The sequence below is a fragment of the Daldinia decipiens genome (genome assembly GCF_022478715.1).
Source record: "Daldinia decipiens strain CBS 113046 unplaced genomic scaffold F4813scaffold_60, whole genome shotgun sequence".
NCBI classification, from domain to species: Eukaryota; Fungi; Ascomycota; class Sordariomycetes; order Xylariales; family Hypoxylaceae; genus Daldinia; species Daldinia decipiens.
In genome coordinates this window covers 20,620-45,031 of record NW_026054603.1, presented here as the reverse complement: position 1 = coordinate 45,031, position 24,412 = coordinate 20,620, and the positions used below count along the sequence as shown (strand labels likewise).

Sequence of the window (24,412 nt, the reverse complement as noted above, 5' to 3'; positions counted from 1 at the left end):
CACTGCTGTATACCCCTGGAATGGATAGGCCTATGGTGATATGACAGCATAGTGAATCTCTATACCAGATTTGATAACTTTGGTAGCTACAACAAATATGTATATACTGTGTTCTATTATATCTAGCCCAGCTATTGGTAAAACAGCTCCTAAATAACTCACAGATCTCCAAATTCACGATTTAATTGTTTCTAACAACAATTGCCGTATAATACCACCCGCCAGTCACATTGCGTTACAATGAGTGCACTGCATATCATTGTTGTAATCAGCCCCCAGGCCCTAAACTAGAAGTGAGATTTTGAGTTAATATGAGATTATCTGGCAGCAGTTCGAATAAAGTATTTAGATACTAATGCGTAATAATATTAGATGGCATTTACTATGTATGCTATGACATAAGCGTGACACGCAATTGCTCGAACGTTCAAAGGGCGAGTAGGAGAATTTGTAGACCGTAATGTAAGTCACTGTTACTGTACTTGCTAAGATTTCCTTCATATATGATAGTGAAGTCTTCGTAAAGACAATTCGATACATTTTAGCTCTATACTACCCGTACCAATTATAACTTACATATCCTTACGTATAGTCTCTGATCTGAGATGTCATGTCAATGGCTTTTAACAGGGTGTTGAAATACATAGATTATTGGGGTACAAACTTTGTAAATTGAGTAGTTACTGAAATATTGTTAAGTCTTAGTATTATGGTTATCCTAAATATAAAGTATGATAAAGTATGATTAATATTAATACTCGCCAAAGAATTATCAACTTATTTGCCTCAGGTGCCTTAGTGCGGTATTAACTTATATATAGTAAGTACGGCAACCCTTGAGAAGGAAAATCGACGGACTTTAGCCCTCTAACCCTGAAATATTTCCTCGGGATTTTTTCCATGTTGAAGCATGCGTTAGGAGGATAGCAATAGCCCAGGAAGAATCAATTCGAAATGCTTTAGATAAGATGCTTGCCTACACTCTCCTTATCGTCAGGTCAGCTTATAACAAGTGATTCCATAATCCTTAGTAGGTCGAAATTGCTTGGGCCCTTAACCTTGCCCCATGCTTCCATAAAAATATCGGGAGAGGGATTGAAAGCACCAAGCCCCCTAAAGCCAGTACGCTATTACCCCATCCATATCTAAGTGCCGTGTACATATTTGGAGCGAATAATGGGAATAAGAAAGCCATCAAGCTCCTAAGAAATTGCTGTGCCGCCATGGCGCAGCCAACTCGCCAAGGGAGCAAGCAATGTAGTGTAGTCCACTAATTTCGACTGACTGACCGTATTGGGACGTAAACAGAGCAGAAAATGTAGAGAGTACGACATACAAGATTCCGTAGTTAAATCCTGATAGAACGGCTGAAACTTGGATGATGGGATGGAAAAGCAAGAGACGAACCGGCCGTGATAGAGCTCGCACTAGAATGGTAACAGCTGAACTGTTCCCATGATTATTTCACCTTAAGTATGATATCGACTATCTCTAGTTTCTTTGCGAAGGCGCTGGGCACGCCGTCGAAGTATTATTGGTCCGTACGACTCGTGGAAACTAAAATAAGACACCAGTATCATGACAGCTTGGAATGCTGAGGTAGCCCAAAACATCCACCTCCATGTTGTTCGCGCAGCCATAAAACCACCAATTATAGGACCTGAGATGCTAATCAGATAAATCGGTCGGTCTAGTGTAGTCATCAAATTATAGAGGGGATTGATCCCCTTCCAGCACTATCAGATATTGTGCGGAGAGCTTACCAACTGCTGCGCCAAGCAAGGGGGTTATTAAGTAGACTCCGAGTGAATTCCCTCGCTGTTCTGGCCTCCAGACATCATCAAGGACGCCCCCAGCAAGGGAATATATGGCGCTGGCACCAAAACCTGCCAGAAAGCGAGCTGCAATAAGTGTGCCCTTTGTCGGGGCAAACCCACAAACAATATTCCAAACGAGGAACCAGACGTTAGAACTATGTAGAATAACTGTTCGACCGTATATTTCCGACAACGGTCCAATAAGGGGCGGACCGAAGACAGTGGCTAAGAGGTATATAGAAGGGACATGGCCGACTCAGCTGAGCTCATGTTTAGTTCGTTGGTGATGGTTGTTAATGCTGGGGCCATAATTGTTGAGACCATGATACGGTTAAAGCCTGTAGCGGACAAGACGTCGGTCACCATCCATCTACGGCCAGTTGGCCAGTCTAACGGGTTATCGGCATCGTAGGGTTGGTCAAAAGCGACAAGGAAGAATCGAAAAGGCGGTTGGGGGCAGACAGGAGGTACCTATTTTTAAGAAGAAGTAGATCGGCTAGCCGAAGCCGAAGCTGACACCGAACGCAGGCAGGCAGGCAGACGAATAGGCCTGGATATGGCGGTCACTCATGAGTCATCTTGTAATGGGTTCTTAAGTTACCTAGAAGTATCATAACTATAAATCCCTGAAGATGTAGACCAAAAGCAGTAAGATGGACCTTTATTGGCCAGGGATAATGCCAAGCCAAATTATCAATCAGATAAGATTATCTGATCCATAACTCTTAATTGGTGGATGCGCCCCTATTGGACCCACTATCCAGGTTAAATAGGGGTTATGTATATTATATGTCAGCAAGTCAGCTGACTACTAAAAGCCGTTTCCCCGTTTGTCATTAGGTTAGTTACATTTATTTCCAAAGAGGTTAACCCTTAACCTAGGACTTTACTTCACACCTTACAGTCCGTGATAGTAAATCTGCTTCTACAAGTGCTGCTACGGTATCCAAAGACTTGCGAGAACCCAAAAGGTCCAGAAACGGTACGTCCACCTTAAATAAATTCCAAAGCCATGATCTAAACTCCGACGCGATCATGCTGTCTAACCCAAATTGCACAAACGACCTGTCGGGGTCGATTTGGTCTCTCGGTGTGAGCAGCAGGTCGGAGAATCTCTTGGTTAAGATTCGCAATATTAATCCCTTCAAAGATGAGGCCCCAGCAAGTTCTGGTTTGAGAATGTCAGTAACCTCCCGGGGTAAACCCCTCATCCATGGAGTGCTCATGATCTGCTGGTCGCCTTCCGAATTTCCATTTTCGTTCGAGCCCATAGGATTGTGAGCAACCTCCAGTGAAGCTGCTAGGATAGACAACCGAGGATCATCTAGGGTTGAATTAGACACTTCGAATCCTTGATTCATTATTTTTCGCAGATTCGCAGTCTCCAAGCCAGTGAGTATATGAGCTGGTGCAATATCTGCTTGTCGCTGTCCTAGCCCGCAGTGACTACTCACCCCCCCGATCGCGATATCAGCAAGTAGAAGAACGTCACTCTCGCTGAGAGGCTGGGTCCCTCTCCGCAGCAGCAATTCTTCAATTTTGGGATTCTCGTGAAGATAGCCAACGTCAGACACCATTCCTAATGCGAGTGATACGGCTGGTTTGCCTTGGCTCCTTCGCCAGTGTGCAAAACTGTCCAGGAAAGCATTTGCTGCAGAATAATTGCTTTCCGTTGGTAATCCAGTAGTCCCATTCATGGAAGAGGTCATGAGGAAAAAGTCGAGATCGTCGTCGTGCCCTTCTAGTGCGTTATGAAGATTCCACGTACCCGCCCATTTAGGCCTTATGCTTTCGTGCCAAACCTCGCTCGTCATCGCGCTGAACATATCTTCATGAAGACCCATTGCAGCTTGCAATACACCACCGATAGGCCCCCCAAGATCTTTACAGGCTGCTATGCCTGCCACCACGTCATCCAATTTTGTGACATCGCCCTTAACCACCACAGTGCGTGCTCCTTCTTGTCTCAACCAAGACACAAACTCCCGGGCGCTCGACTTATCACAGCCTGATCTCTGGAGGAAGACAAATTTCCGTGCACCTCGTGACACCATCCAACGTACTAAACTTCTCCCTAAACCCCCAAGAGCTCCGACAAGAAGATACACCTTCGTGGAATCAAGTATTGTAATGTACTTCGGAGGTGCAACCTGGGAGGCATGTAGTCAGCATTATTGTCACCAATAATGGGCTAGCAAGAGTCTGAACTCACAGTTAAAAGGCTGTTTGGATTATCAAGAGAAATTACGATCTTCCCTACTCTGTCCCTGGACGAGAAATAGCGATATGCCTGGGCAACGTTCGATACGTCAAAGGTTGTGATGGGTACAGGTTGGATCTGCTTGGAGCGATACAGCTCAAGGACGTCCTTGACCAAACTGCGCATAGAGCCATGACAATTAGCAAGATATTGCCGAAAAAGGAGGCGTGTTGACTTACCCAGCCAGTATATCTTGATAGTGTTCTCCCTCTAGGAAAAACATCTCACTGAGATCGAAAGCGGTAAAGGTCGTGTTCCGGGAAAAGATGTCCATCTCCAACCTACCGTCGTCAACTAGTTCACGCTTGCCCACTTCTACGAAGCGGCCAAAATGGGCCAAGCATCTCCAGCTAGCATGCATCAAATCTCCGACAAGAGAGTTGATAACAACATCAACTCCTCTACCTCCAGTCGCAGCGTTTAATCCGGCCTCGAATGACTCGTCCCGGGAACTAAAAATGCGGTCAGCAGACATGCCCAGATGGTTGACTAAAAACTCTCGTTTCTTCTCCGAGCCAACAGTAGCATATATAACCGCACCAGCTCGCTGTGCTAGACTTATTGCAGCGATACCAAAAGCGCCGGCCCCTGAGTGTATAAGGACCGATTCTCCGGAGCGTATCCGTGCACAGTCGCGAATAGCGTACAGGGCAGCACAGTATATAGTTGGTAATGTTGTCATCACTGCTAAATCTTCGCATGCCAGCAGTTTATGACAGGTCCAAGACGGGACCCGTTCAATTGTCGAAAAATTATTAGGTTTTAACACAATTACTCGGTCTCCTACTTCAAAGTTGCGTTCGTCCGGCCCTACTGCTGTGACTAGACCAGCAAACTCGATTGCTGATGTGCCGGTCCTAGTTTCGACACGCCCATTCATTGCATACACATCCTTTGCGTTTAGACTGACTGCTTTGACTTCGACATCGATGAAGCCTTTGGGCGGGGCCGTGTGCTGATCACAACTCTGTTGAAAATACAAGGAGTCCATGAGGCCAACTTTGTCTATACACAGCTTGGCTGGTGTTGCTTGGGAAAGTGCCAACTTTTTCATGGATTTGGGTGTCTTTTTGGTCCGGCTTTGAAATATCGAGTTAAGCGTGGTATTAGGCTCTATGCGACTAACGTAAAGCAGGCCATTCGAAAGAACGAATTGTCTATCGTCGATTTTCCCGTGGCGTTCTAGCACGCGGATAACACTTCGACAAGAACTCCGCGAGTCAGACAATAGGGCCTCAATAGAGCTAACGTCGATAACCGTAAATCGAAAAGATGGCTGCTCTACCAGGATGGAGGAACATAGACCTTGTACCAATGCAAGATCGGGGTTAGGGACACCCGTCAAATTTGCTCCGGTTAACCAGACGAGGTCTTTCACGGCGTTCATTAGGTTGTGGAGAAGCTCCAGATCCCCCTGGCTCAACTCGGCCAGGAATGGCCGTTCTATTTCTATCAGCGAGATACAAACTATATTCCCGGAGATCTCTGTCGTTGGAAGCTGAGCCAGACAGATTGTGCGAATCTCACGAGTCCCGTGCGTCTGCTCCAAGTGTTCTGTCAGATCAGCAATGAAGCCTTGTAGCAACGGAGATGCATCCCGAGTCTATTGATGCCTGTGTTAGTTGAATAAAAGGTAAGTTAATTTCTGATATATATATATATATATACGTACGACGATGAGGACGCTTCGCCCGTCTAGAGCTTTTCGTTCTTTTCTACGCAGTGCCACGGTGACACGATCGGCGATATCTATTACCTGAAAACTTGCTGCCGTTAATTCTGCTATGACAGTATCCGATTTACGGGCAATTATGACCCCATGGTCATTGACGAGCGACATGAGGTATATTGGCGAGTATTTCCAGAGCCCTTGAGATGCGTTGTCCTAAAGAATTATAAGCGACTCCAATCGATTGAACGCCATGTACTATCACTTACACTATGAATCACAATGTCGAACCTGGTTTTGTTGGTATCCTCTACCAAAACGTCACCCCCATTACCTGGCTTAGTTGACAGCCATGACCTGTATCGGGGGAACGCGGTTCCGTCAGCTAGTAACTCTAGCCACTCGCCCTTCGAATTATCATTTGATTCTCCGATTTCCAAAACCCGCATTCGAGGGTTTTTATGGCCTGCTAGGTCCAGTATTGCGCCCATGATACCCTTGCACTCGTCATCACTCGATGATGAGGGCCGATCTCGAAGAAAACGTGCAATATAATCTTGTAGTTGAGGCGCCGTGTCCGGCGTAAGCCGCATGATGTCTGGCTTCCAGTTTACGTTCATCACCGGGTGCCTTTGTAGGTGGGGACTACTGCTGCTCTCGTCTTTAGCCACTTTCCCAGTATACATGGTCAATCGGACACCTTTCATCTGAACCAGAGGCATCCCTTGGCCATCTTGCAGGGTAGAATCTGCTCTTAGGCTGGAGAATCCAGTTCGTTGGGATGTTGCGTGAATGACCCCTTTCTGTTCTTTATCGTCATCTGGGAGCGCTAATGTCCTGATGCGACACTGCGAGATGAACACTGGTACATAAGCTCGGAAATATTCAGGATTTCCAGACGTGGCACTAATCAGAGCAGCCTGTAGGCAGGCATCAATCGTTATGGGATGCACAGGATAACGGTTGGCCGAGTCCCTAAGCATAGGCGAACATATTTTGGCAGAGCATAAAACATCGGGTCGTGCTTGATTGATATCAGCTCTTACGCCCGTCAGCGCTCGAAAATACGGCCCAAATAACATTCCTTCTTCTGCGTATTTCTCATACCATCGGTCCATATTCCAATCTCTATACTCGCTTGGGCCTGAGACTCCGTTGGCTCCTACTGCAGCTTCAGGCAGTGCATCGGATACTCTAATGCTTCCTACGCAGTGGACGGTAGCCTGACCAGCGGTCCAGGAAGACACAGTGAAATCGTATATGCCCGCCGAGGAGCTCTTCGAGGATATCCTCCGTGTATTAAGGGTAGTGTGTAGCTCAACAGGCACTTTCTCTAAGTCACTCTCCTCAGGCACCACCATAGCAGAATTGATGCTGACATTATGTAGATCAAACGTTGGACGCCCAAGCAAGGGACTTCCACATGCCGCTCTGGCCCTGGTTACTGCCTCCATGGCTAAAGCAAAATAACCTGTAGCTGGGAAAACTACTTGGTCTTCAATCCTATGGTCGCGAATCCACGGCATCTCGTTCGGGCGCAGGACATTTCTCCAGCTCCAATCGATGCCGTTCCCGGCAAGTTGCTGAGAACCAAGAAGCTCGTGTCGAATAAAAGGGCGGTTGCGTAGCTCATTACTCGTACGAGGCTCAAACCATAGTAAGCCGGCCGAATAATCCCAAGGATACGGAGGCAAACCCTGAAACAAGATACGGCTTCTTTCGGGAATGGAGTTGATGGCTTTCCAGTCTAATTCGCAACCGTGAGCGAATAGCCTGCCGGCGAGTCTCATCATACTTAGATGAGCGTCTTGCCCCCTAATCAGTGATGGGCTATACGGAATAGCCCGCTCATCGAGCAGCGCAGCTCTTCGAATTTGATTTATAGGGCCTTTTAGTGCAGAGTGCGACCCTATTTCGATAAGGTGGAACCTCTGGCCCCGGATGAGATGCTGCAAAGTCGAGTGGAACCGGACCGGCATCTCCAGATTGCCTCTCCAATATTCGGCCATTGGTGTGGAGGTATCGACAAGTTTGGGACTGACCAGCTTATGGTAGACAGTGGAGTACATCTTTGTACCAAAAGGATCGTCCTGGGGCTTATCTTGAAGGTATGGCTTGAGCAGTTTTTCGTATAGTACACCAGCGTTCTTCATCCCTTGGGAATGATAGGGCTGGCCACCTGTCTCTAAGAGCCGACAAAATGTTTTGCGGTTCTGGAGTTCCAATTGTATCTGTTCAATACAGTTCTTCGGTCCACTCAACGTGACGCTCTCAGGCGCATTGAAACAGGCAATGCAGACTTGTTCTGCGAATCCACATTGTTGTATCATCGCTTCGGCTCCTTCAGCACCAAGTCCACAGGCAAGCATAGCGCCCGAGGCGGGGTTCTCTGCTACAGCATACCCTCTAAAATATGCAACAAGAAGAGCTTGAGATGTGCTATTGTCTTAGTTAGTAGACTTGACATATCGGCCTCGGCGCAGGTGGTGGATTATAGAATAGGAGAACTAACCTTAGGAGACCTGCCGCATATGCTGCGCCGATTTCGCCGGATGAATGGCCGATAGTGGCAGAGGGTTTGACACCCCAGGTGTGCAAAATGTTAACAAGGCCAATCTGTACAGCGGTGCAGATCGGTTGACTCCTTACAGCTTCATTTATTAGGCTCTCGTCAGTATTATCCCGCAACATGCTCTCCAGGGTCCAGCCGGGCGCATATGGTGGGGGAAGACTTCGGAGAACTTGATCTAGTTCTCTGATGGTGTCGAGAAAAACCCGACTACTATCAAGAAGTGCTTTTCCCATGCCATGGTATTGCGCTCCTTGACCAGTGAAAACAAATGCGAAGTTTAGCGGACCTGCTTTGGTAGAATTGGCGCCTTCAGCTAGCTCAATTGTCCAGTCTTCGGGCTTTTCATCTTGACTAGGTGTTACAAGTAATGACGTCCGGTATCTTAAATGCGTGCAGCGCTTAGCTAAAGTGTATGCTAGGCTTCTCAGACCCGGAATATCGCATGACTTCGCAAGCTGATATATCTGGCTAGCGCGAGCCTCCAAAGACTTTGGCGACGATGTCGAAACCAATAACAATAAAGGCTGGCAATTGTCATGTAGCCCATTTGTGGCTGGGCCATGTGTGATTGGGGGTGAATTACCCATGTAGCTAGAAGGCGACTCTAGTATCACATGCGCATTCGCGCCCCCGTAGCCAAAGGAGCTGAGGCTTGCTCGTTGAACTTTCCTTGGCCACGGTTTGGGCTCGGTCACAACCTCCATATTATAGCGATCCATTTCAACTTAAGACCATGATGTTAGTCAAAGCTCCCATCTCAGTCAGTACCTAGAAGGGAATTAACTCACGTTTTGGATTGGGTGTCTCGACCCCACGAGTGGGCGGGATCATGCCATGTTGAAAGGCCAGGATAACCTTGATTAGCGACGTAAGGCTACTTGCTGCTTCGCTATGTCCGAAAGCCGGTTTTGTCTGTGTATTTTATAGAACTTTAGTAAGTGAAAGTCGTAACGTCCGTGTCTCATTTTCACCAGCAGATTTCGGGTTACGGGGACAGGAAAAGGGGTTCACTTACGCCTCCAATCATGAGGGGTTTCCTGCTATCTTTAGAGAAGCAATTTCCCAAGGCATTCAACTCGACACGATCTCCTAGCTCTGTTCCAGTCCCGTGGCATTCAATATAGTCTGTATCGGAGAAGTCGAGATTCGCATCCTTGTAAGCCTTGCGAACTACAACTTGCTGGAAGTCTGCACTAGGATATATCATTCCAGGGGTTCGTCCGTTCCTAATGCTGATGTTAGAATCATATCGACGGCTAATTCTAAGTCGATACTTACGAGTTAACTGCCGTTCCACGAATAATACCGTAAACGGTATCGTTGTTTTTGATAGCCGAAGACAGACGTTTCACATACACGGCGTTGACACCTTCAGCTCGCGCATAGCCATCAGCTGAGATGTCAAAGGTGTGGCATGTTGACGTTGGAGAGAGCATGCCGGCCTTCATGGCCGCGATGTGTGGTCCTGGGGTCATGATTAGGTTGGAAGCTGCCACGATTGCCCCATCACACTCCCCTGCTTTCAAGGCAGCCACCGCTAGGTGCAGACAATAGATCGAAGACGAGCACGCCGTATCGAGTGTTAAACTGAGTCTCATCGTAAGCAGTCTTCACGCCAAGATGTAAGTTCCTTCTTAGGACAAGACACCTACCTTGGGCCATGTAGGTTGAACGTGTGGCTGATTCGATTAGCCAACATGGTCAAACCAGATCCAGTGGCTTGGTAGCGCCGCAGATCGTCAGGATCTCTCAATTGCATGAGTAGGTTGTCCTGAGTGAAATTCCCTACGTATACTCCCGTGTTGGAGTCGGACATGTCGTTGAGAGACGCTCCGGAATTCTCAAAACACTCGTAGACTACCTCTAGAAGCTTGCGTTGCTGCGGGTCCATCTGCTTTTATTAGTAAGGTTCTCGAGGAGGGATTATGGGTAAGTCTATTAAGAGCCCTTTCTTGATATTGGGTATGAAGGGGGCAGTTCCGAATAATTAAACGTACTGCACGTCGTTAGTTACTAGGAGTACTGGGGATGAGTTTATTTGCTGACCATATGTAGCTTCATAGTTGTTTATACCGAAGAATTCATTGTCGAACTGTCGAACGTCTTCTCGTATGAAGTACCCACCATCCACATTCGTGACTCCAGATTTATCACCCTTCGAAGAGTAGAATCCCTTGATGTTGTAACGTTCTGGAGGTACGGGTCCCTGTCCAGACTTCTTGTCCATGAGGAACTGCCATAGTTCCGTAGGCGATCGAACGTCACCCGGAAGACGACACGCTATATTTCCGATTTAGTACATGTAAGTATAATATCTGATATCAGGGGTGTTATAGAAAGACCTCGTACCCATTCCAACGACGCAAACCGGATCGTCTTCTCGAAGACTGCCCCTTGGCCGACCATCATCCTGATGGTAGGTCTTAGTATGTCCGTTAAGGTCCATTATATCATAGACGTGCTGTATTTGGAGATTTTTAGCAACACGGGTCAACAACTTCGATTTCAAGCTTGACGATACTTAAGAAACAGTAATAACTTTAGAAGTTGAAAGCCAATACTCGCAGGTCTGGCCATTATCACGGTGCACGGTCATATATAAGCTACCTACCTAAAACATATAAAAACTCCGACGTGCTTAATTCGTATCTGATCATATATCTGATCATATATCTGATCATATTCTCGTATATTACGAAGCTCTGCAGGGGACAGGGGAAAGGAGGTTACGCGTCATACAAACAACAGCGCTAAGGAAGTATTGGTCGCAATATTACAAAATATCCAAGCGCCAGTTAAGCGGTTGAGACGTTAACCAATATTAAAATCATTAAATAAAAGACATTATAAAAATATATAATAATTAATAATTAATACATATTTAAGATTATTTACAAATAAGTTTTAAACAAAAAAGAATTAGACTTGAAAACTTTAATGAATTATTAATAAATTAAATATACGTTTTAAGCTTATAACTACAGCTTTTGTTGCATTATTGTTGTTACTAAACCCCTTGTACTGCATTACATTGGACATTTGAACCAAAAATATGATCTTTCTGTCTCTGAAGACTTGTTGCTTGCCTACCTAAGTATACAAATCCCATTCTCGTATAATTCTAACCAAGGCATTGTTATAGCAGCACCGTACCGGCACCGAGGTGTTGGAGGATCAGATATTGCATTGGCGAGGGTAACATTGAAGATACGTAGGTAAGTATCTTTACTTGAAAGGATCGTCCAACTGTCCAACGCCCAGTTCTGCAGCAATCAGAACCCCTATCAATTCGGTAATGTAACCACCCTCAATCTACTCCGTGACAACCATGGAACACAATGAGGTTATCACGATAGATGCCGCGTCTAAGAATGCCGCCTTTTCACCTCGACTTAGACATTCCGTAGTACGGATCTGGCGGTGAACTTCAACTTCGGATCGTGAAGCCAAGTGCATATCGATGTGCCAGCCAAGGACTCCAATACTCCAATACCCCAATATAGCGACGTTTCCGCCAATGAGTATATTAGGTAGGTGGTTCGTCTTAGCCGTCACAACACGGTCTTATGGGCGGAGATAAAGCGCTTCGCTCTCCAACTATCAGCATGTGATGCACTGGTACCTTTTCTATCCCCAGCGTCTCTTCCTCGGCCGGAATAATACAAGTAAGACCCTGGAAACAGTGGCGACATACGGAGTTATCTAAAATACCTACTACTGATTATTGGATTAAGAGTTCCGGATTAAGAGTTCCGTTATAAATGACAAGTAATAAGTCAAGTGGGTATCAAGTTAATTTATATACTCTTAATTATTTAATATAATCGTCTTGCATGTCATGGAGTATTCGGTATTTCTGTCAGGGTATAAGTGGGTTAGGGGTATCTACAGGGGTCTATCTACTATATAAGGGGCGCACAGCGCCCTCGAAAGAGGATAGAAGGCCAGGCGTTACTAGATCAATACAATATATTACTTGGTCTACCTACCCTAGACACTCACTCTGTGTATGACATCACTCAACGGGTATCTCTGACAATTTCATAAAGTACAAAATCGCCATTTCACTGCTTCTATGCAAGTCGTGTCTGTTGTCGCCAATACTAGGAAGAAAAGCCTACCACTATCGTGCATGGGGGGTAGGTTCCCAAGGACAATGATTCCTAAAGTCCTCTTCCTGTCTTCCATCCCCAAGTATCTCCTCCCTCGTAGTGAATTCCGTCGTAAACACGATCCCCGACTCTACTCCCTGTGCCGGTCTTTTGGGCTCTGATAACTCGGGCCCCATCTGGTCAATCGACGACAGTGTTGTGAGAGGGACATTGTTTTCGTCCATCTTCCGATAGCGTTTGAACGTGCTTGGTTGGCGTTGCCCCGGGAGCGGCCACTTGCGATCGGAAATATCCGTGGTCTTTTTGGACGTGCCCAACCACGATCTGAACGTCGTGGATAGCATGGATAGTAGCCGCGATCCTTTGAACGCTGCTGGGATGGCAGGTCCAGCAAAGATGAAAAACATGCACGTCATCTCGGCGATACACCAAAGCGATAATGCCCCTAGCCAGTAAGCCTTGTCTTCGGTGAAATAGTACTTGATGGTGTAGGCAAGTCGAGCAACTGCGGATGCGCAGGCACTGTGATCTATGGCGTTAGCCGTCTCCGTCTGTGTCGGGCGCGTGACGCGCACTTACAAGAGACCAATAGTAAAAACTAGCGAAACACCAATCTTCTTGCTTCTTGACATCTGAAGGCCCCAGATTACCCTTTGTGGGAGTATCAGGATCATAAAGTCAAGGACAATATTAATACTTGCTCCGGCAATAAGGATGGCGTTTATGTTAAGGCATTGGCTTCCTGGGATCAGTTGATCCCATATTCGATCGTGTGGGAAGCAGGAGAAGTTTTCTACTAGGATCGCGATGGCGTAGAAAATAATGTTCAGAACCATGATGGTGTGGCATATCCAGTAGAAGCTGGCTCTTGACCGATGTGGAGAAAATATACGACACCATTCTTTCGGAATAGATGCTTTCATGATAATCATGGTAACTGAGTATAGGTTGGTTCCTATGTGAACGATCTGGTCTAGTTAGAAGAAACATGGCCATCATGAAGACAATAATAGGCCGGGCTGCATTGAGCTTTGCCTACATATAAGTGCGTGGTCATATCCTTGACCCGGATATCCCATTGATGGACGAAAAATCCAATGTCGTCAAGTAACCAGTAAGTAACATAGATATAACCAACGTAGGTCCCCTGGTTATCTTTAGATCAGTATATCTGCCTCATCGCGCAATCCTAGAAAGTTGCACTGACAAAAGCTGCTATGACTAGATCTACTAAGCATTAGTCGGCACACTCTACCTGAACACGGGTAACCGTCGATGCATCGATACTCACAATCTTCAATGACGGGTGTTTTGGTACAAAAGAACCTGGAATAGAGCCGGATAATAACAGAAAGAGACGATACGACGAGACAGAGAGTAGTCGCGGCAAACGCCATAGCAGTGTGGTTTGGTGGGTTCAGGAAGTCGGATTGCATTCCGTCGGGGGGCAGCAGTGCAGGCCCATTGAGAACTGCTTGCTGCTCGGCGGGCGACAGAGTGACAAACTGATCTGCCGACATCTTGGAATGAAAGGGGTACGCAGGCCCCTACGCTAAGCAATTGACGGTATGAAAAATGAAGGCTTAGGACCTGGAACTCATAATATACTTACTTCGAAGGTAATCTAACCTAGGTAGTTAAACTATAATATGGGTTGGGAAGTCTGGAAGAGATATTTGACAAAAGCAATTACTGCCTCATCCTGAAGGGGCACAGAAGTCTGGGCATTTTTGCAACCACCCACACTGAATCATATGATAGGTAGGTAGTTAAGAAGTTGGTGGATGGAGGTAGGACTTATTACAGCCACCAAGTTACACGACATTTGGAGTATCAGGGGGTAAAGGATGGGGGTAAAGGATGGGGAGTAAGTGTAGCAATACTTATTTTGACCTATGGTAGCACCGTACCTGAAGGATTGCCTCCTTAGGATCTGATCTACCTACTCAAACTTCTCGCTTCGTGATCTTTTTCCTGTATCATCACAAACACCTATGTATGTTACCCACCTAATTCTGCCAGATCAAGGTTGAGTAGGTAGATTAAGTATACCTAATCAAAAAAAAAAAAATTACAATGACAGACAGCGTGTTTACGGAGGACCAATGGCAGGCATTGCTTGCACTCGTCGACTCGGTTGTTCCCTCGGTGGTGGTGGGAGAATCCAAGACGACTAACAGCAATCGTATCGCTATCACTCAAATTGAATTCGACGACTTTTACCGGCAAGTTCAGCGGAAAATGACAAATCCGCCTACAATCGAAGAGTTCCGAGAATATCTATCGGCACGGCCCGTGGATAATCCAAAGTTCGTTGGTGCTCTCAAAGGTACCATTGCCAACTTGCCTCCGACTCCAGTAAAGCAGCTTGGCTTCATCCTCAATGCTATTTTGTATGTCTTCACATACCATACCTCTGCCTCTTATTATATATCATCAAATCAAAGTAGTATTAACAAGGTGCATAGAACACGACTAGGTAGCCTAATCAGCACCGGGTTCTTAACACCCCTTACCAAGCAGTCAACGCCTGTACGAGAGGCCATCATCCAATCATGGCAACGGTCCTGGCTGTTCCTTTGGCCCATGATTGCTAAGAACTTCTTGGTCATGGGAAAAGTAGCTTGGAGCACAACCGACCCCCTCCTGCTGAGGATTAGCGGATATGAGCAATACGCGGAAGACGCCAGGAAACCTAAGCCCGGACCAACGATAGATTACAAGTTCTTGCAGTTCCACAACCCGCTTCCAGAAGGCGAGACTGTCGAAACTGATGTGCTCGTCGTAGGCTCTGGATGTGGTGGAGGCGTCTGTGCCAAAGTGCTTGCTGAAGCTGGGCACCGCGTCATCGTAGTCGACAAAGGGTATTATTTTCAGCCAAGCCAGCTTCCTCTAGCACTGGACACCATGAGCAGCTTATTCGAAGGTGGGGGTTCGATGTCGACGGTCGATGGGTCTACCTTTATTTCTGCGGGGAGTTGTTGGGGGGGAGGCGGTACAGTCAACTGGAGTGCAAGTATCGCGACTCCGGATGAGGTCAGGTCCGAATGGGCAGAAGAACATGGATTGGACTTCTTCAAGGAAGATGATTATGAGGCCTCGATGGACCGGGCCTATGAGATGATGGGGGTTAGCGAGTCGCATGTACATCTAAACCACGGTAACAAAGTTATCCTCGAGGGGTCACGGGCTCTTGGTTGGAACTCTAGGGTCGTTGCGCAGAACTCGGGTTCCTCTAGGCACAGCTGCGGTAGCTTTTGTGCTCTCGGCTGTCGGACAAGTACGAAGCAAGGACCTGCCGTCAGCTGGTTGCCAGCAGCAGCGAAGGCTGGTGCGCAGTTCGTTGAAGGATTCGAAGTATCGAAGATACTTTGGGATGATGATCATGGATCCAAGAAAGCGGTGGGGGTTGTAGGAACCTGGACCCCTCGCGATGCCGATGGTAACGTGCAAGCCACGAAGACCAAGACTAAGAAACAGGTCTACATCAGAGCTAAGAAGGTCGTCTTGTCAGGCGGTTCACTCAATACCCCCCTTATTTTGCTAAGGAGTGGGTTGAAGGTTCGTCTTCATTTGCATCGGTTGGATGAGTCGTTAACACACTACATAGAACAGCCACATCGGGAAGAATCTCCACGTGCACCCTTGCAGCGTTACGCTATCCGTCTTCAAAGACGAGGTCAGGGGATGGGAAGGTACCTAAGTTTAGCTCCTTTCGAAGATGGTGTACTAACACGGTAAAGACGAAATCTTGACGAGCCTTATGTACGAATTCGAGAACCTCGACGGCAAAGGCCACGGGGTGCGTGTCGAAATAGCGAACATGCTTGTGAGTGGAGTTTACTACGCGTTACTCATTTCTCGTACGGTATATCTGATGTCGCGTCTTGCAGCCATTCATGTCTATGCTGCAAATTCCGTGGCACAGTGGATTGCAGTATAAGGTTGATGCCCTAGGCTTCCGACATATGAACAACTTCCTCTCTCTAGCGCGTGATCGCGACACGGGCTCGGTATATCCAGATGCGGATGGAAGCCCTATCGTTGCCTATACGCCTTCAAAGTTCGATCGAGGTAGCATACAGACAGGAGTGGTTGCTGTCGCCAAGATGTGCTACATCCAGGGGGCCACGGAATTGATCCCTCCGATTCGAAGCGTCTCGCCCTTTAAGAGTGATACGCCGGCTATCGAAAGGAAAGTAGATGATGCCGTTTTTGCTAGTTGGATCAGAGAGCTCGAACAGGCAGATTTCACCGACGCCCTTCTAGTATCTGGACATCAGATGGGCTCGTGCCGCATGAGTACAACTAAAGAAAAGGGTGTAGTCGATCAACATGGTAAGGTGTGGGAGACTGAGAACCTGTACGTCGCAGATGCGAGCGTATTCCCTTCGGCAAGCGGAGTGAATCCCATGATTACTATAATGGCTATCTCCGATCGCATTGCCAGGGGTATTGCAGCCGATTCGAGATGAAGACTTTGAATGCGTACCCGAGTACAAGCGGGAGTGTATTAGTGTAACAGTTGAAAGTCTCTTTCACAAGTGTATATTATTACGACTGATGGGAATTATTTGTATTAATACTTATTGTCACACGGCGTCAAAAGGCGGCTATTTCAACAGGTAATTGTTGATCATCTAGTTGATGTTTACACGCCCCTGGGTGTAACATATGTACACAGATACATAAGCTCTTCGTTCGACTTTTTATTCTCTGTTATCAAAGTTGCTTGCTTATGGAAAGAGATGTAACATCAACTCATAATATCAAAATAGGGGTCACATTCAAAAAAAAAGTCTATTTTCAAAACACACTGGTTAGGTAGAGTGGCAATATACGTGTCGCAGCGCATAATATATTGTGTGGTTCTAGTGCCATTCGAATCCTTCCGCTCGGCTTTATATGCACAATAAGTCCCAGCCTGCTTTTACTTCATAACGTAGCTCTGACGGTTGTGAGTTATGTATGGTTCAAGCATAAGACTTATTTAGGTTGTGGTTGCGAAGTTTTGGAGATCGATGGTACCGTAACATTATTTTCTTCTGTAAATAGTTGTCAGATTATCCACTTGACCAAAAGGTAACTTGTAATGTCATAAAATGTCATTACTTATTATATGCGACACACCCCTCCAGGTTTCGATAAAGCGGCGAAGACTGGTATTTTTATGCTTAAAATCTTTTAATACTTATTATTTGACTTAAACGCAAGGTCTTTCGGGTGGTGTACCAATTGGTAGGGATTAAAATCTGGCACGGTTTTCCTAGCGTTAAATCGGAATCGAACGTATGAGATTCTTAATTGTTATATACATAATTAAAACGTATTGAATAGGCGATATATGAGGTTTAATTGATAATATTCCTAATGATCTGATTGATTGAGGTAAAATCGTGGGAACGCATATTACACCGCTATTTTACATGAGACTATGGATTTTCAGGTCACCTGACATGGCTGACTAATCTGATACATTGGTTCTGGCCATTTATCTTGGCGGCTGAAGGATTCAGCTTAGTGATACCAGAAACGGTGTTCCGTCGGTACGACGAAATTAAAACATGAGCTCACCCCTGCGCGTCACAATAGCCCGAGTTTACGAGGGTTACAGATCGATCTGAAATCTTCCAGTTTGTTTTGTTGTAGGTATATACCCTCTAGCCACATCTATTTTTAACCAATCATATTATTAATATGTTAGGTAGGTAGGTATCCAGCTTGGGGGACGATACTGGAGCGTTGTCGCTAGAGGTTAGGCTAATGGCGAGTTTCGGGAAGCTGTTGGAAAGGCGGAAAAGTAAGCCATAGAGAAACGATGAAAAGTAGATATTGACATTTCCGAGTCCTCTTTTCTATGCTGCCTGCTGCGTCGCCAGCCATTCCTCGTGCATCTTCTTCTGCTTCTCCTACTCTTTGACCAGTTTCTTGCGCCTATTCTTGGACACCACACTCCCTGCTGCGTCCACGGTCGGGATGCCGCTTTCGTCCCATTCTAAGTACTCGTCCGAGGTCCTGAACATCAGAAGGGGGTCAACCTTGGCGCGCTCGCTCAGCTCTTTCTCCCTTTCAGCCTCCTTGGCCTGCTGTTCCAGCTTAGCCTTCGCCTTCGCAGTGCCAGCAGATTCCCGCTCCGCACGCGCCTCCATGACCAACTTATCGAGTGGTCGAACCAAAGCAGGCCGGGGGTTGTCGTGGTCCTCGAGATAGATGCCTAGGTTCCAGAGGTGTACATCACGGAGCTGGTCTCATAAGGCTAGCAGGTCTTTTGCCGGCGCTTGCTGGGCCGCGAGGCCCTTGATATTGGTGCGGAACTGCTGCAGCACTTGATCGTATGGTTCGGAAGACTCGACCATTGGTGTTGACGCCGTGATCGTAATCTCGTCAGCGAGCCTCGCTATAGCTGTATGATCAACCGAGCCGGATCAGGCCAAGGTTCGAACTTTGTCGCGCAATTGAGATGCAGGGTAGACATAGGGCTTTGCTGGCGCGGGAATATCGAGGCCCGACCATCCAATACGGTCCGGGTTGCTGAGATCTCCCTCGGGATCCAGACCAAAAATGGTGACAATACGTGTTATCCACCGAGCAAGCAAGATGACTGTCTGATCTGAAAGTGCCTCTGCCGAGTTAGACTCGGTAACAAGATCAGAGAGGATTCTCATGACAGCTGAGGTGTTGAAGGAATCGCAAAGAGCTGTATCGACATCGGCTTTCGCCTTATCAAGGGCGCTTAACAATTACCGATCTGCGATGCCAAGCTCTTGCGTTGTTGTAGCCTTAGGACTAGAATGTTTCCAGAGGTCCAAGCTGTTTAGAAAGAAGTTATTGAGCTTGCCTTCCCAGCCAACTACGGCCTTCATAAGCTCGTCTGTTACCTCGATGCCATCCTGCCACGGCATAAGGAGGAAGCAAATTCGGAGAGAACGTGCACTCCACTCCTTTTCGGAGAGAACAGTTCTGATGGTCGTATAGTTTTTGAGGCTCTTGCTCATCTTCAAACCTCGAATCCTACGATCTGTTAACGCCTTTGTACGACGAAATCGGTATTGGAAACCTTTTACCTTAGTTGCCCCATATGAATAAAGTGATTCGTCCACTGTACTGGGCAGCCCGTAGTCGACCAGTAAGCTTCTGATTGTGCGAGTTCGTTATCATGATGAGGGAAACGAAGATCAACGCCCCCGGAATAGATATCTATCGTCTTCCCGATGACTTCAGAGGCCATCGCAGAGCATTCAATATACCACCCTGGCCGCCCATGACCCCATGGACTCGGCCATGCTGGCTCGCCTGGCTTGCTCGCTTTCCACAGCGCAAAATGATTCTCGCTCCGCTTCATTGACTTTCCCTTGGACAGTGAACCTTCACCGTCGGCTTGGAGGGTACGGTCGTTCTTGTTCCACGGTTCCAGCCGGGAGTAGCTATGCCCAGCCTTCTCAAACGAGTCGATATCGAAATATACGGAGCCGTCGGGGGTGGCGTAACCGAAACCGTTCGCCACTATCTTCTCAACGAAGCGAACAATCGGCCGGACATACTCGGTCACACGAGTTAATTGGTCGGGAGCCAGTACATTAAGCGCATTCATATCCTCGACGAAGCGGCGTTCGAATTTCTGGGTCAGCTCCAGGTATATCTTATGGTTATTGGGGTCCATCTCCGCACCATGCAAGGCATCAAGATATGGGAGCAAAATATCGTCCGTCTTGGCGAAAAATTCAGGCAGCTTTCCTGGGGCTTGCAGGGCCTCGACAGCCGACCGTGCCGTTCCGATGTGTGCTTTCAACAGTAAATCGGCGACAGTATCAGCTTGGCCCTGTTTTGCTGTTACGGCGTCGGCCAGAGGTGGAGGCTCGGTATTTTCATTATATGCCTTGTCCACTGCCTGGGGAAAAGTCTCTGGGCTGGTATCCGAGGGCAGAGACGGAAGATTCTTGCCAATGTAGTGTAGTATTATAGTATTATAGTATTATAGTATTATAGTATTAATATTCCTGATCGCGTTCCAAATTGAGGCAGGACTGACTTGAGTCATTGCCATTTACCATCTATGTACCTACATAGGTTGGTAGGTAGGTATGCTTTAAATTTATAATATTATTAAGAGCAATATTAATATTAAAAGGGCAGTAATGGGCTGTTGGAAGGTGTTGGAAGGTGCGATGCTTAAACGCATATATAGGTAGGTAGGTACCTAACATAGGATTTCTACCAATTGAAAGTGGAGTAAGAGGTACCTATGGAATATTTAAGGTTACCTACCTAAGGTTGGTTGGTTGGTTGCACGACATTCTCCCCCTTTACACTAGGTTAATTGATTTAATTGATCACCAATCACGCCGAAATAACTTATTACAGCTTTTATGCAGCTTTTACTAGCCCGAGTTCAACTGAAAAGCAGAGGCATGGTTTATTATTGACGGTGTACGTATGCTTAACCACTCCATACAGCAGGGCCCGGAGGGATATAAGAGTCTGGCTGGATAGTGCCCAAGTTGACTAGGATGCCAGGGTCGTTGGTCTTGTAGGCTCCTGGCAGAGCAACAAGAGGGCCGGGTGTACCTTTTCCACCTCCAGTGATCTTGATCTGAGTGCATGCGAGATAGAACTGGGCGCCGTTCGCCTGCATGGCCTGGTGCAATGCAATCTGCTCTACGCGAAGCAGATATTCCCCGTCGGGTGTAGCAGCAGGTATGGTTGCATTGGTCAATACGTACTCATCTAATAATCGGTTAGTTTATTTTACTCTAATCGTTATATTCAATCTAAAAAAATCGAAACTTACTCTGCGCAGGCCAGGTGAGCTGCTTGTTGTTGTCCATCGTCGGCTTCGTCGTATGAATCTTGAACCAGACGCTGCCAGAACCATCCCAGTTCGAGGCACTCTTACCACTGGGAACTTTGGCTAGGTAATACTGGGTAGGTCCAGGGTGGTTCACCTGCTGTGTCGAAATGTAGTGGATGGTTGATCCAGCAGGCACAGTCATGATGTTGGCCGCGTTCTGTGAGGAGTAGCAGCGGATATCCGGGCTCGTTGCGCTTAGGACACCCGTCTTGCTATCGGCATTCTTGGTCTTGCGCGTGGCAGACCAGTCCGCCTCCTCGGACTTGCCATTGACTACAAGTCGTGGGAATGTGTCTGAAACAGTTAGGCGGAGTTGTAGATAGATAAGGGATGAGGTCTAACTTACAATGGGCCTGCACCGCCGTTGCGGCAAGCAAGAGGGTTGTGAGGAGCTGCATCTTTACTACTTTTGTTACTGAAAGACAAAACCAGAAAGGTTGCAAAGAGAATCGACAACCATGGATAGCATATGGCTACCTATATACTCCGGACCCCAGTTCATGCTAATATTAATCTATCAAGGCAAGTAGAGTGATATTAATCTGGTGTATACTTAGGTAGGTAGTCATGCTTATTTGACCGCTGTCCTCTACGAACAGTATCGGATCTTGCCTCCATATAGCTAACACTATTCTTTTTCCCAACCTATAAGGTCATTCCCGGCTAATATCTCATTTTCCTGGGGTGTATTCACTTTATATATTTTTAGATTATCTCGGCAGTGAAGCCAAAATTGCGGGGAAGCCCGACATACCTACGATCCCACGACACGCTGACTAGACGAGCAAGGTCTCCTCTAGAGTGTCAGGGGCTATAATTTCAACTTCGTCTCTATTATAAACTAACATGGAAGCTAGATCCTGTGAGTTTGAAACATATTTGTGCAGTTTGACCATACAAATAATACTTTAATTATTAACTAAAGTATCGAAAGAAAAAAAAGAGTGGTTTTAGGAAACCCCTTATCGTAAGAGTAATGACTGAAACGCTGACAAAAAACAATAATTTGCTTCCTGCGTGATATGGACTTCAGGGAAGGCTCAGATCTTGTTCGTGACAGCTTAGAACCTCTTAAACCTTTCCCTTATGCTCTTTTCATATTTGATATTCCATTTTGTCTCGCTTATATCTAACAAGCGATGACAAGAATCAATAGGTCCAAATACAAAAACCCACATACAGATATCAGCCTGTAACAGAATTTAGTTGGGGATGGTTGCCTATAACTAAGACGACATAATAACCTTTATAAAACTCATGAAAATTTCAGGCGATTCCATTCCTTCTTCCTGTCCAGTAAAGCCTCCCAGCTTCGTAAACTCTCTATTACCAATATGCAGGCGAAAATACAGATACAGAGCGGTACGGCGACTGCAAAGTACACCCAAAATTGCGATTGACCGGGAGCGAAGTCGCCAGGCATACTGAAAATGGCGGCTACCGAAGATAACGGGACGAAAACGAGAGCTACATAGGTCAGACGCTTCACGCCGACTGATTCCATAAGCGAGCGGCGGGAATCTAGGAGCTGGGTCATGGATGCTGCCACTGGGATCATCTGTTCGAGACAAAGACCGTATTGCTCGATCTTTCTCGACAGGTGGTCTAGGTCCGTCAAGACGAAAGTCCAGGCTTCTCTTTTGGTTTCCACGCCGGAGTGATACGAAACAAAGTTTCTCGTCAATTCGAGCTTGAACCGTGACTGCATTATTCGATGTCGCCATTTGTGCAAGTCCATCATTTCGTCCTGGTCAAGCTGTAATTCATTGTTCCTAAATGAGTATTCGTAGCGTTTCATGAATCGACCGAGAACCTGGCTATATAGCATCCACTCGCCTATAGTCATCCTTAAAGGACAATATGCCAGGCTAAGGAGGGTAGGACAGGCTAGTTGGAAAGATGATATATTCTCTAAGAAGCATTCCATGATAGTTTTGGACAAAGAATCTCTGCTACGATTTTTTAGCTACGTGCCGGCTTGTTGGAAAGTAGAGAATGACTGAGGTGCGTGGAAGTCTTCGAAACCACTGTTATGCAGAGGCTCTCGACGGAGCCGAAACTGAGAATCTGGGTTCCCGATTATCTCCGAACTAGTCGAATCAACGAGAACAAGACCTAGAGCACGTAAGCTTCAATCAGAACTACTCTGCCTCTGCGTCCATGCCACGTACCAATCCACGATTTGTCGAAGCGCTTCATTAAGACCGAACAACAACCACGTACAATTGCTAGCTGCTTTCCACGTAGCTCCAATAAGCGTCTAACAGAGCGAGACACATTGCCAGATGTCTTGAGAACCCAAGGGGCGCTTTGAAGTGGGCCATTGCAGGTAAGATCTACAATCTGTTGATAGTGTATGTGAAATGAATCTGTCTGGGATAATATGTGAGATGGGGTCAACGCTATGGAAGGAAGTGCCGGCGATAGCTCGATATCGTTGTAGCTCGTCAGAATATACTAAGCAAAGAATATAGGGTCTATATCCAACGTAGTCCCAAGAAGTTCGAGAACGGATGGATGCAAGTCCTCGACGATCACGATACGACCACGACGAGTGGGCGGGGGCGCAAGAGCAGACGGGATTTCGTAGTACTGAAGTTCTTGATAAGGAGAGAGATGATCTTTTCCCCCTATGAAAGTGCAGTCAAGAGAGTACATTCGGCATGTTTCCGTCGGAAGGCGATAAGACTCAAGAAACGCCGAGAGCGCTCCAACACATGGATTGTCTCGCTGGCGAAATTCGATAAAGTCTTTGTATGTTTTCTGCCTGTTGTCCTCCATTTCTATTAGCCTCAAGAAACTGGTGTATAACCGCACAGATATTGGCTTCTTACCGACCCAAGTAGGTAGTATAAATAATTAAGGCAATTGGGTGTCATAAGGAGCTAGGCCAGGCCAGCTTGTGTTATAGCACAATCATAGCGCTTATGGCTTGTATATATTACGCCCTGTTTATAAGGAACGAAAGTGCCCCTTTTACGCCCCGTGAGGCAGAAGCCATATCTTGGTAGTATTGAATGCGACCTCGTCCGCCGTCTTTTCTGCCTAGGAACGCCGCCTGCCTTTTTCAAAATAATAGAAAGTGTATTATATCTTCCAACAATGTAAGAAAGAAGGCACCTTTCATACAAAAG

General features: G+C 46.6%; 7 protein-coding genes across 7 annotated transcripts; 1 reads left to right on the top strand and 6 right to left on the bottom strand.

The window, feature by feature from the left end:
* Nucleotides 1-2,042: 2,042 nt before the first annotated feature.
* On the bottom strand, nucleotides 2,043-10,764 carry F4813DRAFT_394377 (putative polyketide synthase; the record flags this gene model as incomplete). Its single annotated transcript, XM_049247558.1, has 13 exons — nucleotides 2,043-2,288; nucleotides 2,720-3,967; nucleotides 4,030-4,195; nucleotides 4,257-5,680; nucleotides 5,750-5,962; nucleotides 6,016-8,185; nucleotides 8,259-9,042; nucleotides 9,107-9,230; nucleotides 9,334-9,544; nucleotides 9,597-9,905; nucleotides 9,971-10,209; nucleotides 10,333-10,598; nucleotides 10,668-10,764. The coding sequence occupies 13 exons, from the start codon at nucleotides 10,762-10,764 to the stop codon at nucleotides 2,043-2,045; spliced, it is 7,497 nt and encodes a 2,498-aa protein (XP_049094698.1).
* Nucleotides 10,765-12,261: 1,497 nt separating this feature from the next.
* F4813DRAFT_376920 (uncharacterized protein) lies at nucleotides 12,262-14,196 on the bottom strand. Its single transcript, XM_049245178.1, has 6 exons — nucleotides 14,043-14,196; nucleotides 13,722-13,982; nucleotides 13,638-13,657; nucleotides 13,470-13,577; nucleotides 13,010-13,398; nucleotides 12,262-12,952 (listed from the first exon to the last, which is right to left on the bottom strand). Exons 2-6 carry the CDS (start codon nucleotides 13,948-13,950, stop codon nucleotides 12,442-12,444), a joined length of 1,257 nt encoding a protein of 418 aa, XP_049094697.1. The 5' UTR covers nucleotides 13,951-13,982; nucleotides 14,043-14,196; the 3' UTR covers nucleotides 12,262-12,441.
* A 310-nt stretch (nucleotides 14,197-14,506) lies between these two features.
* F4813DRAFT_394375 (long-chain fatty alcohol dehydrogenase) lies at nucleotides 14,507-16,905 on the top strand (the record flags this gene model as incomplete). The annotated part of the gene is made up of 5 exons (XM_049247557.1): nucleotides 14,507-14,823; nucleotides 14,899-15,991; nucleotides 16,041-16,125; nucleotides 16,174-16,259; nucleotides 16,324-16,905. 5 exons carry the CDS (start codon nucleotides 14,507-14,509, stop codon nucleotides 16,903-16,905), a joined length of 2,163 nt encoding a protein of 720 aa, XP_049094696.1.
* A 1,380-nt stretch (nucleotides 16,906-18,285) lies between these two features.
* On the bottom strand, nucleotides 18,286-21,062 carry F4813DRAFT_383770 (cysteinyl-tRNA synthetase; the record flags this gene model as incomplete). Its single annotated transcript, XM_049245984.1, has 7 exons — nucleotides 18,286-18,339; nucleotides 18,379-18,672; nucleotides 18,757-18,810; nucleotides 18,874-19,142; nucleotides 19,218-19,441; nucleotides 19,495-20,366; nucleotides 20,883-21,062. 7 exons carry the CDS (start codon nucleotides 21,060-21,062, stop codon nucleotides 18,286-18,288), a joined length of 1,947 nt encoding a protein of 648 aa, XP_049094695.1.
* A 1,082-nt stretch (nucleotides 21,063-22,144) lies between these two features.
* Nucleotides 22,145-23,528, bottom strand: F4813DRAFT_300727 (uncharacterized protein). Its single transcript, XM_049240758.1, has 2 exons — nucleotides 23,450-23,528; nucleotides 22,145-23,393 (listed from the first exon to the last, which is right to left on the bottom strand). The coding sequence occupies exon 2, from the start codon at nucleotides 23,203-23,205 to the stop codon at nucleotides 22,534-22,536; it is 672 nt and encodes a 223-aa protein (XP_049094693.1). The 5' UTR covers nucleotides 23,206-23,393; nucleotides 23,450-23,528; the 3' UTR covers nucleotides 22,145-22,533.
* F4813DRAFT_394371 (uncharacterized protein) lies at nucleotides 23,245-23,477 on the bottom strand (the record flags this gene model as incomplete). The annotated part of the gene is made up of 2 exons (XM_049247556.1): nucleotides 23,245-23,393; nucleotides 23,450-23,477. 2 exons carry the CDS (start codon nucleotides 23,475-23,477, stop codon nucleotides 23,245-23,247), a joined length of 177 nt encoding a protein of 58 aa, XP_049094694.1.
* Nucleotides 23,499-24,252, bottom strand: F4813DRAFT_300732 (uncharacterized protein). The gene is made up of 2 exons (XM_049240759.1): nucleotides 24,113-24,252; nucleotides 23,499-24,053 (listed from the first exon to the last, which is right to left on the bottom strand). Exons 1-2 carry the CDS (start codon nucleotides 24,155-24,157, stop codon nucleotides 23,736-23,738), a joined length of 363 nt encoding a protein of 120 aa, XP_049094692.1. The 5' UTR covers nucleotides 24,158-24,252; the 3' UTR covers nucleotides 23,499-23,735.
* Nucleotides 24,253-24,412: the final 160 nt, after the last annotated feature.

Coding starts and splice junctions, on each gene's coding strand:
- F4813DRAFT_376920 (XM_049245178.1), bottom strand. CDS start 13,950: ATGTCGGCAGATCAGTTTGTCACTCTGTCGCCCGCCGAGCAGCAAGCA. Junction 13,578..13,637: donor ATCTAGTCATAGCAGCTTTT/GTCAGTGCAACT, acceptor AAAGATAACCAG/GGGACCTACGTTGGTTATAT. Junction 13,399..13,469: donor ATATGACCACGCACTTATAT/GTAGGCAAAGCT, acceptor TAACTAGACCAG/ATCGTTCACATAGGAACCAA.
- F4813DRAFT_300727 (XM_049240758.1), bottom strand. CDS start 23,205: ATGGAATGCTTCTTAGAGAATATATCATCTTTCCAACTAGCCTGTCCT.
- F4813DRAFT_300732 (XM_049240759.1), bottom strand. CDS start 24,157: ATGACACCCAATTGCCTTAATTATTTATACTACCTACTTGGGTCG. Junction 24,054..24,112: donor TATACTACCTACTTGGGTCG/GTAAGAAGCCAA, acceptor ATAGAAATGGAG/GACAACAGGCAGAAAACATA.